The 16,931-nt window shown below is 54.4% G+C and overlaps 1 protein-coding gene across 1 annotated transcript; it reads right to left on the reverse strand.

Moving 5' to 3' along the window:
* Positions 1-15,758: 15,758 nt before the first annotated feature.
* Positions 15,759-16,691, reverse strand: LOC143692631 (olfactory receptor 14J1-like). Its single transcript, XM_077172882.1, has one exon. The coding sequence runs from the start codon at positions 16,689-16,691 to the stop codon at positions 15,759-15,761; it is 933 nt and encodes a 310-aa protein (XP_077028997.1).
* Between the last annotated feature and the right edge of the window lie 240 nt (positions 16,692-16,931).

The following is a 16,931-nucleotide window of genomic DNA, read 5'->3' on the forward strand; positions in this document are numbered from 1 at the left end:
AGCCTTTCCCAGTCTGCTTGGCTGTCCCTCGTCCCTTTGGCCCACAGCCACGGGGACCGTGTGGGACAGCCCGGGCTCAGGGCACAAATGCCAGGAGCAATGGGGACAAGGGGGGTCTCACCTGGCCAGCAGAGCCACGGCATAGTGGTGGGTATCAACGCAGAGCAGCGTGTCCCAGCCACCCTTGCCTTCCATTGACACCACCACATGCTCACACTGGACAAGGCAGAGCAGGGACTTCAGGGTCTGCACTGCAAACCTGTGTGCACAGCAAAGCCCAGGTCACACTGGCAGCACTGGCTCCTTGGCAGGCCATGTGGCAGGGACAGGTGGACTGGCATGGAGCACCTGTTGGGGCTGGTGGCAAGGCCGTGCTCTTCCTGGCATCCCTTCCAGAAGGCATCGACCTCCTCTGGCATCTCTTCTGTGCTGAAGAACACTTGGAAGAGCAGATGCAAAAATAGGCGGGGGAAAAATGGAGCCACTACACGTGGGACAGGGGGCTCCTGGAGGATCTTCCACATCACCATGGTTGCCTGCAAGGGACAAAGCCCCCCGAGACCGCGCTCAGTGCCGAGGTGTCCATGTGGCAGGGCCTGAGCTTGGCAGGGAGAGGCCTGGAGAGACCTTGGCAGGGGGAGCACGGGGCCTGCTGGGCCCGAAGCTGCCCCTGGGCCGGGTTTCAGGCCAGCGCCTGAGGCAGGGAGATGCAGTGGGGGAAGGAGGATGGAGAGCTGCTGGAGAGGCGGCCTTGGGGCCAGCAAAGGCCACTTGCAGAAACTCACAGCCAGGCCAAAGACACCCGTTTTGTCCCCATCGGAGGTGCAGGTGCTGTGCTTGGGCCAGCTCCCCAGCACATCCAGGAGTATCAGCTGCACTGGCTCCGCAGTCCTAAGCGAGCACATGATGGTCTTCCACATGGTGATGGCAGCTCTATGGGGTTAGAGCTCTGTCTCAGGGGGGTCTCAGACACGGCACCATGGCCTGGGCATCCCTAGGGGCCCGGGCTGACGGCCGGCTCTGCCTCTGCCCACTGGCCCTCGCCAGCAGCAGCCAGGCAGCCCAGCCCTGTGGGGACAGAGCTCTGAGGGGCGGCAAGGGAGCACGGCAGCAGGCTCGGGGGCTGACATGCCAGGGCTGGGAAAGGCAGCAGCCAGAGGGCCCTGGAACTCTCTGTTGGTCAGACACCTGGGCCAGGCGGTACAGGGTGATGGGCTGGGGAGGCTTGAGCCCTCTGGGCAGGTGGGCCCCATACCTGTCACAGGACGGGGCCACACGCAGCAGCGTCACGACTGCGTCACCCGGGTGTGCTTTGGTGAGAGTCAGCAGGGCCTCGTCCAGCCTGTGCTCAGCAGAATCATTGGCCAGGAGCCATCGGTGAATGTACCTGACCATGGTGGGCACCTGGAGAAGGCATGGGGAGACTTGGAAAGCTGCCAGAGGGAGCAATGTCCCCAGGGTCCCCAGAGAATGCTTCCCTTGCCAGCGCACTGCCATGGCCTCAAAGGCTCCCAGGGACCAGCAGGCCTGGCTGGGGAAGCCACGGGACTCATGGGGGAATTGAAGCCTGGCCCCAGGCTGCTCACTTGTTCTGGCCTGGCAGCACCCTTCTCCAGGAGCAAATCCAGCAGGGCGGCACTGGTCTCATGATTGAGGAGCTCGGAGTGAGCTCTGAGCCCAGTGCCCATGGTGCTGATCTCTTCCCGCCGAATGCTCCGGATGAAGTTGCAAACGAGCTGTAGGAGAAGGGCAGGAAGCCGGGGATGTTGCATGGAGTGCTGCACACACGGTGCTGGGCTGAGCAGGGACAGCAGGCCCAGCCCAGGTGGGGGTGGCTGCAGGTACCTGTGCTGTGCTGCGGAAGCGGCCACGGCTGGATTCCTGCCCTTGTGTGTGCTCCAGGGCTGCATCTGGCAAAGAGCGAGTGCAGCCAGAGCTGAGGGGCTGCGGGAGAGGCCGGAGAACACAGCCCAGCCCTGCGCTGCTGAGGCAGGGAGAGCCCCGGGATGCTCCAGGGGGATGGAGCACGGCCACTGCGGGGTGTCTGCCCGGCCCCTCTTCCGTCCTGTCCATGGGCATTTCCCCAGGGGATGGGATGGGATGGGATGGGATGGGATGGGATGGGATGGGATGGGATGGGATGGGATGGGGCCAAGTTGGCTGCAGGCTCCAGCCCTGCAGCCCAGCTCTGCCACTCACCCTCCTGCGGTGGATGGAACGGCACCGCCTCGGTCCCCTGTGCTGGGGCAGCTCCAGGGCCTTCGTCCTCCTCCTTCTGATCCAGCCAGACCACCTTGCGCACTCTCGGCGCTCTCTGCTCCATGTTTGTGACTGGAGCGCGGCCCAGCAGCGAACCCCGCCGGTGCCGCTCCTGCAGGGCGTCGTGCGCCTTCCCTGCGGGCGAGACGCGGTTGTCAGAGCTCGGCCCGGGGCCAGCAACGGCCCCCGAGCGCCCCTCAGCCGCCCCGGGCCGGCCATGCCCAGGCGTTCGCTCTTTGGAAAGCGGCACGGGAGTCTCGGGGCCGGCGGCCGCGCTGTCGAGCGGCGGAGCTCGGGCCGGGGAAGCCCCAGCGGAGGCGGCGGGAGCGGCCGCCCCGCCTGTGTCCTCTGCGGGCCCCGGGAGGAGCCGGGGCCGAGGCCGGGATCGGGACTGGATCCCACGTCGGGTCCGGGGCCGAGCTCGGGCCAGGCGGAGCCGAAGGGCGGCGATGCCGCCCCCGCACCAGGCACTGACGCCCGCCCAGCAGCGCCACCGCCAGTACGGCCAGAGCCGGGCGGAGGCGAGAGCGCGGCGGGACGGGCGGGGCCGGGCACGGGGCAGCCCCGCCCGGGGCCGGGGGCGGGCCGGGGGCATGGCCCGGCCCGGCAGGGGAGAGGGAGGCGGGGAGAGGAGAGGGACGCCGGGCAAGGGACCCCGGGAGAAGGGTGCCCGACCGCGGGAAAGGGAGAGAAAGAGAAATAAAAAGATAAAGAGAAAGAAAGAAAGAAAGATCTAAAATATCTGTTTTGCTGCTGTCGCTGCTGCTGCCGCCGCTGCTGCTGCCGCCGCTGCCGCCGCTGCAACTGAAGCACCGGGGCCGTTCGTCCCCGTGTCCGCTCCCCGCTCGCCCCACGAGCCCCACGTTCGAGCCCCGCGCGCCCCGGGCACAGCCCCTGAGTCTGTCCAAACACGGCAACTTTGCAGCGGTGAGCCCAGATGCAGAGCCCTGACTCCTGCACACTGGCACAGCAATCCCCTCGCTTGCTGCTCTGCATTGGCCTGGCTGAGGGTCAAACACTGTCGGGCCACCTTCCCTTGCTGTAGGATTCCTACCTCAGCCCAGCACTGCACTTACATCTCCAGTGTTGCCTTCCAGTAAAACCAGGGGAAGGAAAACTCTGTGAGGCTCATGGTTATTTTTGAGTGTCTAAAAATCACTAAGTCACCGATCCTAGAGGTGTGGTGCATCTGGAATTCCTGGGATGGAGAAGTAGTACACCATGGAAAAGGGGAGCATAGAAATAAATAGAGGAAAAGATCTTGGATTGTTTCTTTCATTTTCATTTCCCTTCTGGAAAGCTGTTTCAGTTTTCCAGGAATCTTCTCCTGTCTCTCTTCCCAAGAATGTCTCATGGAGAACAAGGTCAAGCTTCTGTCCCAAGATTTGCCAGCAGGAAATTATGCCACTGGTGAAATTTTCATGATGACTGTTTGTGCTGGCTTAGGGCAAATTTGGTGGGGAAACCTCCAAAAGGGATCCGTCTAGAAAGCAAGTTCAAGCAGCCCCTCCCCCTACTAGTTCAGGAAAAGACTTCCCTCGAGAAAAGTGAAAAAACCCCAGTTTATTTAACAAGTAAAGTATTCACAAGCATGAAAAATGAATAATATTAAATGAAACCTCTGATAGTGCTGAAGAGATGGCAAATTCAGAAAGTCCTTTTTGTGGGTTGTAGTTGGCTCACTCGGTCTCTTCTAAGTCCCTCTGGTGCTGGAATGCAGCGTCCCAGAGCTCAGTGGGCCACAGGTGTGAGCTGCTGGTATTTTTCTGGGTTTTCAGTCCAGAGCAGGTTTAAACAGTTCCAAGAAAAAGCAAAGTCACAGTCCCAGGAACTTCTCTGCCTAAGCTAGCTAAAACCAAATTGCTGGACCTGGGCTGTGAAGGCATTGGGAAATTTCCAAATCTGGGCACTGGCGGTCCCAGCAAACACCAGATCTGGATGGTGCTGGAGCCAGAACCTGCAGATTTCCAAATTTTGGCTTTCTGTGCCAGCAAATCACTGGACTTGGGCTGTGCCAGCACCAGGAAGTTTTCAGATCTGGGCACTGGCGCTGCCAGCAAACACCAGATCTGGGTGGTGTCGTTGCCAGTGACAGAAATCTGCTGGATTTGGGCTCCGCTGGCACCGGGAAATTTCCAAATCTGGGCACTGGCGCAGCAAACACAAGATGTGGGCGGTGCCAGAGCCAGTAGCAGAAAGTTGCCGGGTTTTGGATTTCTGTGCCAGTAAATTGCTGCTGCACTTGGGCTGTGTCAGAATAGGGAAATTTCCAGATGTGGGCACTGGTGGTGCCAGCAAACACCAGTGAAACCTTCTGGCCCTTGTCCAGACCATTGACCAGTGGTTTCCCTGAGAACCAGCTCTGGCCACTTTACAGACAGAGACTGCTTTCATCTGGTGCTCTGGAAACAGAACTTTAATGAAGGCAAACACAACAAACAGGACGGCGTGCACAGTAGAGAGAGCAAAGCAGAAAAAAGCCTGGGTCCAGGGTCTAGCAGGGATATTTATCCATTTATTTATGGGGAGGGGTTAAGGTGGGATCTGAGGAAAGGATCCAAGAGAAAGGAAGGATTAAGAATATTACAATTTTTGCAGTAAAAAGTAACCAATGGTAGCAAAGAGAACTCAGAACTTTCTAGTAACAATCTGCATAACTGAACAAGAGGATTATGGGCGGGAGCTCCTGCTGACCCTGACTAAAGAGGGTTTTCCCACGGCCTTAAGCCAAGGTCTCCCTCTTCTTTTAAACCAACCCCAACACACCAGATCTGGGCTGTGCTGGGTTTTGGCTTTCCTTGCCAGACAATTGCTGCATTCGGGTTGTGGTGGCACAGGGAAATTGCCAGATCTGGGCACTGGCAGTGCCAGCTAACCGCAGATCGGGGTGGTGCCGGTGCTATCACCAGAAAATTGCCGGGTTTTGTCTTTCTGTGCCAGGAAACTGCTGGACTTGGGCTGTGCTGCCACTGGGAAACTGCTGGATCTGAGCGCTGGCAGTGCCAGCAAACACCAGATCTGGGTGGTGTGTTGTAGTGTGTTTTTATACTTTGTAATATTTTGTAATAGTTTTGTTTTTGAATCCCCATATTTTTCCCAAATGGTTCATCCCAGATGGTACCCCCCTCCCTTTACCTGTGTACTCCCTTTCCCTTGCTGAGATCATCCCCAAACCCCCACCCTGGCTCTCTGTCAATCACTCAGCATCCCATCCCCTCCATCCAGAAGCTTCGTTCCAGGATGTCGAGTGATCAGCCAGAGGCCAGGGGTCAGCCCCCCAAGCCCTGCCCCATACGCTGTCCTAAATGTCCATCCCCCAGTACCCATCCCTTAGGGTCACTTCTTGGTTAGTAAAATGTTATCTACTTTGGGTTTCCACCTCCCTTTAAATGTAACCTTGGCACATCTCCCGGGGCTGTGGGCAGGAGGCCCCTGAGGTGCAGGGGCTCCTTTGGGACTCCTAGAATAAAACCTTGGATTAACCCCTGCTAAGAGTCGGCCCTTTATCTTCTACCGATGTCTCTGGTGTCTCTTGTGCTGCACAGGCGCCCAGCCCAGGTGCCCTCAGTACCCTCGGGGCACAGAGAGTGTCTCCCCACTGTCGCCGTGTCGGTGCTGCCCCTGGTGTCTGCCGACTCGGGACTGGCCCAGGGTTCCTGAGAGGCTCCCAGAGGGACAGAGACAGCGCCCGTATAGGTAAACTGAATCGCCCTGGGAGTTTGGAGGTAATTACAAATTGGCCCGAAGGTGAGAATTTTGGTGTCACAGATGAAGAGCAAGAACCAGTGACACGGGCTGAAGAGGCTCCTCCATATAACCAACTGCCCCCAGAGGAAACGCGCTACGCTCTTTTCACTGACAGTTCCTGTCGCATCGTAGGGATGAACTGGAAGTGGAAAGTAGCCGTATGGAGCCCCACACGACAGGTCACAGAGGCCACTGAAGGAGAAGGTGGATCAAGCCAACTTGCAGAACTCAAAGCCATTCAGCTGGCCCTGGACATTGTAGAAAGAGAGAAGTTGCCGAAGCTCTACTTCTACACTGATTCATGGATGGTAGCCAATGCTCTGTGGGGATGGCTGGAGAGGTGGAATGAGTCCAACTGGCAGCATAGAGGAAAATCAATTTGGGCTGCTGAAGAGTGGAAAGACATTGCTACCAGGGTAGGGAGGCTACCTGTGAAGGTCCACCATGTAGATGCCCATGTCCCCAAGAGTTGGGCCAATGAGGAACACCAAAACAACAACCAGGTAGACCAGGCAGCAAAGATAGGGGTGTCAAAGATAGACCTAGATTGGGAACACAAGGGAGAGTTATTTCTAGCTCGATGGGCCCATGATGCCTCAGGCCATCAGGGCAGAGATGCCACCTATAAGTGGGCAAGAGACCGAGGGGTGGATTTAACCATGGACAGTATTTCTCAGGTCATCCATGACTGTGAGACGTGTGCTGCCATCAAGCCGGCCAAGCGAGTGAAGCCCCTATGGTATGGTGAGCGGGGGTCCAAGTACAAGTATGGGGAGGCCTGGCAGATTGACTCCATCCCACTGCCCCAGACACGCCAGGGCAAGCGCTACGTGCTGACCATGGTGGAAGCCACCACTGGATGGTTGCAAACCTACCCTGTGTCTCATGCTATTGCCCAGAACACCATCCTGGGCCTTGAAAAGCAGGTCCTGTGGAGACATGGAACCCCTGAGAGGATTGAGTCAGACAATGGGACTCATTTCAAGGACAGCCTTATCAACACCTGGGCTAGGGAACATGGCATTGAGTGGGTGTACCATATCCCCTACCATGCACCAGCTGCAGGCAAAGTGGAGAGGTGCAATGGACTACTAAAAACCCAGCTGAAAGCTTTGGGTGGGGGATCTTTCAAAAATTGGGAGCAGCATTTAGCAAAGGCCACCTGGATAGTTAACACCCGAGGTTCCACCAACCGAGCAGGTCCTGCCCAGTCTGAGTCCCTGAATAAACCAGATGGAGATAAAGTCCCAGTGGTGCATATCAGAGGTTTGTTAGGGAAGAATGTGTGGGTCAATTCTGCCTTGAGTACAGACAAACCCATTTGTGGGGTTGTCTTTGCTCAGGGACCAGGTTGCACATGGTGGATAATGCAAAGAGATGGAACAACACGATGTGTACCATAGGGAGATCTGATTGTGGGGTGAGAATGATATGCAATATCACTGTTTGTTGGATGTTACTGCCATTGTCTGTACATTAAACCATACAGACATGAGATAGAAGGAAATGTGTAAGTGCTGAAGGTCTGGGCAAGTGGAAGATGGAGAAGGAAATGTGCAAGTGTCGAAGGTCTGAGCAAGTGATAGATGCAGCTTTGAGTGAGTAAAGTGAAAGGGGTGAAATCCTGCCGCTCTGTAGTATAGGGCCTGGATTCAGTGGTCCAGTGTGGGGATGTGATGAGGGCATGATGGGTGTTGCTTGTAAATTGTGGGGGAGCAGATGGAAATTTTGTGTGAATAAATGCATGATGTGTGGTAGTATGTTGATGATATGGGGATAAGGGGTGGAATGTCCTAGGGTGACGTTATGATGCTTGTATCCCCATTCATGTGTTCTGTTAATGTTGGATATTATGTTCTGTACCTTTAAGACCAGCTCTGAAGAGGGAAAGTTTTGTTTTGGTTTTCTTATCAGCCTGGCAGGACACAGAGACTGCAGCTTTTGCTTTTGCTGCTTTTTCTGCTTTTGCTTTTTGCTTTGGCTCTCTCGCTCTTGCTTGCTTCGCTTCTGCTTGCTTTTGCTCTTCAGCTAGTTCAGCTAAACTGTCCAATTTCTTCCTGGACTGTTTCTCCTTTCCTTTTTCTGACCATTTTGAACCTGCTCCGGACTGGGACCTGAGAAACACCAAGATCCTGCACCTTGTGGCCTGCAGCAGCTGCCCCAGCGCCGGAGGGACTGAGAACAGAGTGACCACCCCCAGAGAGACTTTCTGAATTTGTCATCTTTTTTCAGAGCGGTGTCATCCAGAATTGTTCATTTTGTGTGCTGGGGGTGCTGTGCCTGTTAAATAAACAGGTTCTTTCCACTCCTCTCCGAGGAATCCTTCCCGAACCGGTTGGGGGGAGGGGCTGTGTGGGTTTGCTTACTGGAGGAGCCCTAATTTGGAAATTCTCCTCCAAATTTGCCCTTAACCACGACACTCATCTGCTGTTGAAGCACTGGGGCTCCGAGCTTTCCTTCCTATGGAAAAGAACTGTCCTTCTTCTCCAGGCACCCTTGCCAGATTTGAGATTTCACTTCCAAATTTCCTTATATCCAGGGATTGTTCCAATAGGAATATTGTCAGGACAGGTTTGGCTGGCAACGGTTTCACAATGGTCACCTCTCATCTGTCCCCAAAACACTGGGGAAAGTTCCATGCTTTCATTCCTATGGGAAAGAATTGTCCTGCTTCTCCAGGTGCCCATGGCTGAGACTGGGTTTCCACCTTCAAAATTCCCTAAATTGAAAGACTGCTCCCAGACAAAATCTGCCATTCCTGACAAGTCTGCCTGGCCGTGGCCTACTTAGGCGCTCACCTGCCTTCCAAACACTGGGGCTCTGTGCTTTCCTTCCTATGGAAAAGGACTGTCCTTCTTGTCTATGTGCCCATGGCCAGAATTAAATTCCACCTCCAACATTGCCTTACTGTGACAGCCTGGAGGAGATTGTTGTCCCAAAACATTTCATATGTGGGGGAGGAAGGGGCAGGTCCAGCCTTGCCCTGCCCTGGAAGCCCAGCCCTGCCCTGCCCTGGAACCCCAATCCCCCCAGAGCCTCTATCCCAGCCCAGCAGTGGCTGCCAGTCCCTGGCACAGCACAGGCAATGCTCCACAGCCACCTCTGCAGCCCCAGCCCAGCTCCTGAGGGACCAAATGAGCCCAAGCCCCACCTGGGGGAAGGGCCCAGGAAGACCAAGGGCTATTGAAGGCTGACCACAAGGCAAGAACACATCTTGACCCTGCCTCCTCTTGGAATTTCCATCTGAACAGCACTGGAATCCAGGAGCTGGTAGCTGTGTGTGTGCTTCTCTGAATCTTATTTGTCTTTCTATCTCTTTGAGAGAGAGAAAGAAAAATACTTCTTCTATTTTTGTCCTCTTGCAAATTTTGATTAACATGAAATTGAACAGGCTTAGACTTTGTGAAGTTGAATGGGCCAAATTAATGCTTTGAGAAGTGTTGTTTTGTTAATTGAATGTCCTATTAAACCTTTTGCGAAAATTTCTTTGATTTTCTAAAGTTGCCAGTAAAGGCTGCTTGGTTGTTTTGAGCTCCTGAGAATTTCTTGTCAATATTTCTCCAGTGTTTTCAACTCAGGGTACACAAACAATTGTAATTCCTCTTAAATGTCTCCTTGAGAGAGTTTTTTAGTGGATGGGGGTCAGGGCTTGTGTGTGCTGCTTGGCCCAGCCCAGGCAGGGCTTTCCCAGCCACATTCCACACTCCATTGCCCAGCTGGAGCCGCTGGTGCCTCTGAGTTGTGCTGCCCCAGCCCCAGGGACGCTCTCCTTGTCTGCCCATTCCCCCACGGTCTCTGGGCAGGGATGGCCTCACTGGGGGCTGCTGACATCCTCAGCAACTTGGAGGCTGCTGCTGAATTTCACTGCCCCAGAGGCTTGTTCAGCCTTCAGCTCTTCAGTGCAGGAATTCAGTGTCCCAGGGCTCATGAACATTCAGAACACCTGAACAAGCCAAGCCTCTGGGAATCATTTGATTTTAATTTTCAAATCATTTGTGGTTACTTAGACAGATTGCAGTAGTGTATTCAAATTGAATATGTTCTATTTAAAAAGACAGTGAGCAAAGATTTTTTAGGTCCTGTTTAGGGTTTTTTTTTCTGATCATAAATTGATATGTGTAGTCTCCAATTGACACTGAATCCAAGTACCTCCTCATGCAGTTGGAATAGATATGAAAATCAAGACTCTTCCTGGCTGACAATCAATCAGACTCTGTCCCTACCCCCACCCCACCATTTCCCCCATCCAAGCCCTGGCACTCAGAGCAGCCTTGTGCAAATCTCAGCTCCCTCCAGCCCAGTCTGCACCTGCAGCTCTCAGCTCCTTGGCTCCAACTCCCACCTGCTTTCCTTGGAGAAGGAGCTGCTCAAGGCACAGAGGGATGTTCATTTCTTGTCAGCCAACAAAGCCAAGGGAAGGCACAGCTCCATCAAATGCAAAAGTCATTCTCCGTTGCTCTGCCCTGCCCCTGTTCCCCACAGCCTGTCCTGTTTCCTTCATCCCTGCATTGCCAGGGACTCTCTGGGACAAGGGAGCTCTGCTCTGGCTATGGAGGGATGCCCAAGTGCCACCACTGGAGCAGGAACCACAACTCATCAGGTTTGTGTCCTTTGGGGGTCAGGAACTGGTGAGACTCAGAGGCACAGAAAGTTTCTCTTCATGGCCAACAGACCACAGTTGAACAGGACACAATTTAATAACAATCTCACTCTTCCCTGAGCAATGTGCAACGTCCCAGCAGCATCTGATGACTCCACCATCCACAAGTGATTTACATACTAAAATTAATTTTAGACAAAACATGGTTCTGTGACAGATATAAACACAATTTAGTTCTTGTATCAGGATGCTCGTCCAGGAGTGGGGGCAAAACAGCTCCAACAATTCCTGATTTGCAAAGCTGTCAGTGGTGGATGGAGAAGGGAGGTCAGGCTGCTCTTGGTGTTGAGGAAATGCTGAAACCAGCCTGACTCATTTCATCTCCTCTGGTCCTGGCTGATCTCCCCTCTTTCCCCTTCCACCCATTGGCTTTTGTCTCCCACCAGGCCACCGGTGAAGAGCCTGGCTCTGTGTTCCCCATCCCCTCCTCGCTGGCACTGCCAGGCTGGGATGAGGAGCCCCTCAGCCTTCCCTGCTCTGGGCTGGACAAGCCCAGCTCCCTCAGCCTCTGCTCACAGCCCAAGGGCTCCAGCCCCACCTTGGAGGCCCTTCCCAGACCCTGCTCCAGCTGCCAGACATCTTTCCTGCCCTGGGCAACCCAACCCAGGCCACAGTGACCTGGAGAATCCCCGTCCTTGATGTCCTGGTCACACAGCCCTGGCCCCTTGTCCCTGTGTCAGGCTCTGGGGTGGATCCTGTGGAACATCCTTTGGTGGAGGCTGTGGCTCCAGGTGGGCCGGGGGGATCCCGGGGGACAGGGACCCTGCTGGGCATGGACAGCATTGGACTTGTTGGGAGAAACTGTGAGGGGGAGCTGGGGCAGAGTGAGCAACCCAGTGACCTGACACAGCCCTGCTGGGATGGCACACAGCCCCTCTGGGATGTCACACAGCCCCTCTGGGATGTCACAGCCCATTCTCTAATGTCACACAGCTGGTCTCTGATGCCACAGCCAATTCAGTGATGTCATAGTCTGCTCTGTGATGTCAGATGTCTGCCCTGTGATGTCACAACCTACTCTCTGACCTCATGTTACCAGATGATCAATTGCCTACACCAGGTGAGCTGACACCTGGAGCTTGTTCTCCACATCCCCAGGCCTATGGAAACCACACAAGGCCCATTGTGTGAGAAGGGGAACTGGAAGTTCAGCAGCCTCAGGGTCCTGCCAGCTCAGCCAGGCCCACTGGAACATTGGGGTCCACGACCACCAGGGACCACCAGAGAGACCCCCAGGACAGAAGAACACATGGGTAAAGGGGAGGGGAAATATGTTAATGATTTTGGGAATTGATTATCATATGTATGTTTAGTCCAGGACAATCAATGAATATGTGTGCAAAATACAGAAAATAAACAGAAACTTTCCTGTACTCAGCATGCACAGCTTTGGGAGGAGCTCTCCCCTGTGCATCCAGCTGAATAAAGAATGCTGCTTTTTAATGCTTCACTGGTGTTAAGAAGTTTTCTGTTTTACTGAATTTTTGGTAACACTCCCACTGCCAAGGAAAGCTCTGTCTGCTGCTGTTCACAAACAGAGAAGGGCTGGGGGCAGATGTGGGGCTCAGAGGCTGCCTGGGGCACAGTGACCATGAAATAATCAAGTTTTCAATGTTCTGTGAAAGAAGGAGAGGCAGCAACAAAACTTCTGCGCTGGAATTAGGAAGGGCAGACTTTGGCCTATTTAGGATGCAGATTTGGGGAATTTAAAATCAGGTACTGACTTTTTTAAAGAGAAAGAGCCCTTTAAATAAAAGGGGTCCAGGAAGGATGGACACATTTCAAGAAAGTAATCTTAAGGGGGAAGGAGCAGCCTGTCCCAGGATGGCAAAAGATGAGCTGGTGAGGAAAAGGACTGGCCTGGCTCCACATGGTGCTTTTCTGGGAACTCGGGAAAGAAAAGGATGCATGAACTTTTGACAGAATGTCAGGCTACATAGGAAGTGTTTAAGGATGTTGTCAGGTTATGCAGAAAGAAAAGTTGAGATGTGAAAGCTCAATTAGAGCTTAACCTGGCCACTTCTGTGAAAAACAATAGAAAATATTTCTATACATAAATTAATATCAAATGATAAGGTATGAAGAACCTCTACCCTTTTTTGACTGCAGTGGGGAATACAGTAACTAAAAATAAGGAAAAGGCTAAGCTACTTTACACTTTTTTGTCACAATTTTCAATATAGGACAGATTTCCTTTCAGGACAAGTGTTCTCCTGAGCTGGTAGATGGGCACAGGGAGCAGAACAGCCCCCTGGAATCCAGGAGGAAGCAGCTGCTGACCTGCTGAGCCACTCAGACGCTCACAGGTGTATGGGATCAGATGGGATTCATCCCAGGGGGATGAGGGAGCTGTGGATGAGCTCCCCAAGCTGCTCTCCATCATTTACCATCAGTCCTGGCTCAGCAGGGAGGGCCCAGAGCACTGGAGGTGCCAGTGTGAGCCCATCCCCAGGAAGGGCTGGAAGGAGGAGCTGGGGAACTCCAGGCCTGTCAGCCTGACCTGGGTGCCCGGCAAGGTTATGGAACAGATCACCTTGAGTGCCATCACAGGGCACCCACAGGATGGCCCAGGGATCCGAGCCAGCCAGCGTGGATTTAGGGCTGGCAGGTCCTGCCTGACCAACCTTGTCTCCTTTTATGCCCAGGTGACCCACCTGTGGATGGGGGAAAGGCTGTGGATGTTGTGTGCCTGGACTCCAGCAGAGCCTTTGGCTCTGTCTCTGACAGCATTCCCTGGAAAAGCTGCAGCCCATGGCTTGGGCAGGTTCCCTCCTGGCTGGGAGATTTAAGAGCTGGCTGGAGGCTGGGCCCAGAGAGTGGTGGGGATGGTGCTGCACCCAGCTGGTGTCCAGGCACTGGTGCTGTCCCCAGGGATCTGTGCTGGGCCCAGTCCTGTTTAATATCTTCACTGATGGTCTGGGTGAGGGGATCGAGTCCAGCATTCACAAATTGCAGATGGCACCAAGCTGGGTGTGAGTGTGGATCTGCTGGAGGGCAGGACAAGAAGACCCAGCCTTAAGCTGCACCAGGGGAGGCTCAGGCTGGACAATAGGAAGGAGTTCTTCACAGAAAGGGTGAGTGGGAACTGGAATGGGCTGGCCAGGGGGGAGGTGGCAGAGTCACTGTCCCTCTCCAGTGGCACTCAGTGGCATGGTCTGGGTGACAAGGCAGTATTAGGGCATTGCTTGGACTTGATGATCCCAAAGGTCTTTTCCAGCCTATTTGATTCTGTCATTCTGTGATGACTGGGACACTCTGGGGCCATTGTGACACTGCAGGGCCTCGTGGAACCAAGAGGACCATGGTGACACCGTGCAGCCCCACAGAACCAGGGCTCCATGGTGGTGCTGTGGGGCCATATGGACCCAGGGAGTGCCCCGTGACACTCTGGGTCCTCGTGGAACCACAGAGGCCATTGTGACACTGCAGGGCCTCGTGTAACCAAGGGGTTTCACCATTTTGACACTGCAAAACCAAGGGGACCATTGGGAGACTGCAAGGCCCAGTGGAACCAAGGGGCCGTTCTGACACTGCGGGGCCTCATGGCACCCAGGGGACATTGTGACACTGCAGGATCCTGTGTAACCAAGGGGCCACAGTGACACAATGGGGCCTCAAGGGATCTGGAAGAACGTTGTGACACTGTGTGGCCTTGTGGAAACAAGGAGTCCATTGTGACACTGAGGGGGCTTGTGGAACCACAGAGACCATGGTGACAGTGTGGGACCTTATGTGACCATGGGGCCATTGTGACACCCTGGGGCCCCATGGAACCAAGGGGCCACTGTGAAACTGCAGCACCAACGAGAACATTGTGACACTGTGAAGCCCCATGGAACCAAGGAGAACATTGTCACATTTTGGGACCCATGGAACCAAGGAGACCAGTGTGACAGTGCAGGGCCTGGTATAACCAAGAGGCCATTGTGACGCTGAGGGGCCCCTTGGAACCAAGGACTTCTTTGTAGATGTCACACCGCTGGATGTGAGTTTTGATCTGAGAGAACATAGGAGTGGTCTCCACAAGGACCTTGATAGGCTGGATCCGGGGGATGAATCCAACAAGGTGAGGTTTAACAAATCCAAATGCCAGGAGCTGATATTTGGCCCCAGTGCTACAGGCTGGGGACACAGTTCCAGGACAGCAGCCAGGCAGAAAGGGACCTGCAGGGACTGATGGACAGCAGGCTGGACATGAAGCAGCAGTGTGCCCAGGTGGCCAAGAAGGCCAATGGCTCCTGGCCTGGATCAGGAATGGTGTGGCCAGCAGGAGCAGAGCTTCTAGTGTGCCAGTACTGATCTGCCCCCAGCTCTGCACACAGACATTGCTGCTGCAGCTCCAGAGAAGGGAACACAAGGGCATCTCCGGAAAAAACTTTGCTGGGAGATCCTTTAGTTTCTTTAAAGCCACATGGAGTGCAGCTCCTCACCAACACAATCTGTGGCCACAGGGAAGATGGAGAGAAACAAAATGAGAAATGGCAAAACCAATGGCTTTTCTTTGTGGACAATACTGAAAAACTGAAACATGGGGAAAAAAAGAATAAACCCACAACCAAACCCAAAAGAATTAAAAGGTGATTTATATTACATGGCCTGTCCCTGCTGCAGCCCCGGCACTGCCACCCCCAGGGCTGTGCCCGGCCCCGAGAGCACTCAGGCCCTGCAGCAACACCAGGGCCACCAGGGCAGCGGGGCAGGGCCACGGCAGCAGCACTGGCAACACCAAGTGCTGCTGCTGCTGCTGCTGCTGGGCACAGCTGCTGGGCCAGCACTGATCTGCCCCAGCTCTGCACACAGACATTGCTGCTGCAGCTCCAGAGAAGGCAACAAAAGGGCATCTCTGCAGAAAACTCTGCTGGGAGATCCATTAGTTCATTTAAAGCCACCAAGAGCGCAGCCCCTCATTGACAGAACCTCTGGCCACGGGGAACTTCGAGAGTAACAAAATAAGAAATGGCACAAACAATGACATTTCTTTGTCGACAATATGGAAAAAGTAAAAGAAAGAAACAGAACCTCTGAAATGAGAACCCAAGAAATGTCAAAGATGATTTTTACTACAAGTGATTTGCAGAAAATGGCCAGCAGTTTAATGTTCCTGAAACCATCCAGTCATCAGTCTCCTCACTGCAGCCTTGAGCTCCTGGTTCCTCAGTCTGTAGATGAGGGGGTTCAGGGCTGGAGGCACCACCGAGTACAGAACAGACAGGGCCAGATCCAGTGATGGGGACGAGATGGAGGGGGGCTTGGTGTTGGAAAATGATGCAGTGCTGAGGAACAGAGAGAGCACAGCCAGGTGAGGGAGGCAGGTGGAAAAGGCTTTGTGCCGTCCCTGCTCAGAGGGGATCCTCAGCACAGCCCTGAAGATCTGCACATAGGAGAAAACAATGAACACAAAACAACCAAGAGCTAAGCAGATGGAAAACACAAGAAATCCCAATTTCCTGAGGTTGGAGTGTGAGCAGGAGAGCTTGAGGATTGTGGGGATTTCACAGAAGAACTGGCCCAGGGCATTGCCATGGCACAGGGGCAGGGAAAATGTATTGGCTGTGTGCATGAGAGCATTGAGAAAGGCACTGGCCCAGGCAGCTGCTGCCATGTGGGCACAAGCTCTGCTGCCCAGGAGGGTCCCGTAGTGCAGGGGTTTGCAGATGGACACGTAGCGGTCGTAGCACATGATGGTCAGGAGGGAAAACTCTGCTCCAGTAAAGAACACAAAGAAAAAGAGCTGAGCAGCACATCCAGTGTAGGAAATGTTGCTGGTGTCCCAGAGGGAATTGTGCATGGCTTTGGGGACAGTGGTGCAGATGGAGCCCAGGTCGCTGAGGGCCAGGTTGAGCAGGAAGAAGAACATGGGCGTGTGCAGGTGGTGGCCGCAGGCTACGGCGCTGATGATGAGGCCGTTGCCCAGGAGGGCAGCCAGGGAGATGCCCAGCAAGAGGCAGAAGTGCAGGAGCTGCAGCTGCCGCGTGTCTGCCAATGCCAGCAGCAGGAAGTGCCTGATGGAGCTGCTGTTGGACATTTGCTGGGGCTGCACATGGGGAGCTGTAAGAAAAGTAATCATGGAATAGTTGGGTTTGGAGAGGACTTGAAATATCCCAGCACAGCCTGGGGGCACTTTCCCCCCACTGCCTGCCCAGGGCTCTGCTGCCTGGAGCTGTCCCTGCCAGCAGCTGCTTCCCTGTGCCCAGGGCTGGGCCCTGCCAGTGCTGCCAGAGCCCAGCCCAGCCCTGGGGGCTCAGCTCTGCCCTGCAGAGCCCTC

This window comes from Agelaius phoeniceus (assembly GCF_051311805.1).
Source record: "Agelaius phoeniceus isolate bAgePho1 chromosome W unlocalized genomic scaffold, bAgePho1.hap1 SUPER_W_unloc_2, whole genome shotgun sequence".
Classification (NCBI taxonomy): domain Eukaryota; kingdom Metazoa; phylum Chordata; class Aves; order Passeriformes; family Icteridae; genus Agelaius; species Agelaius phoeniceus.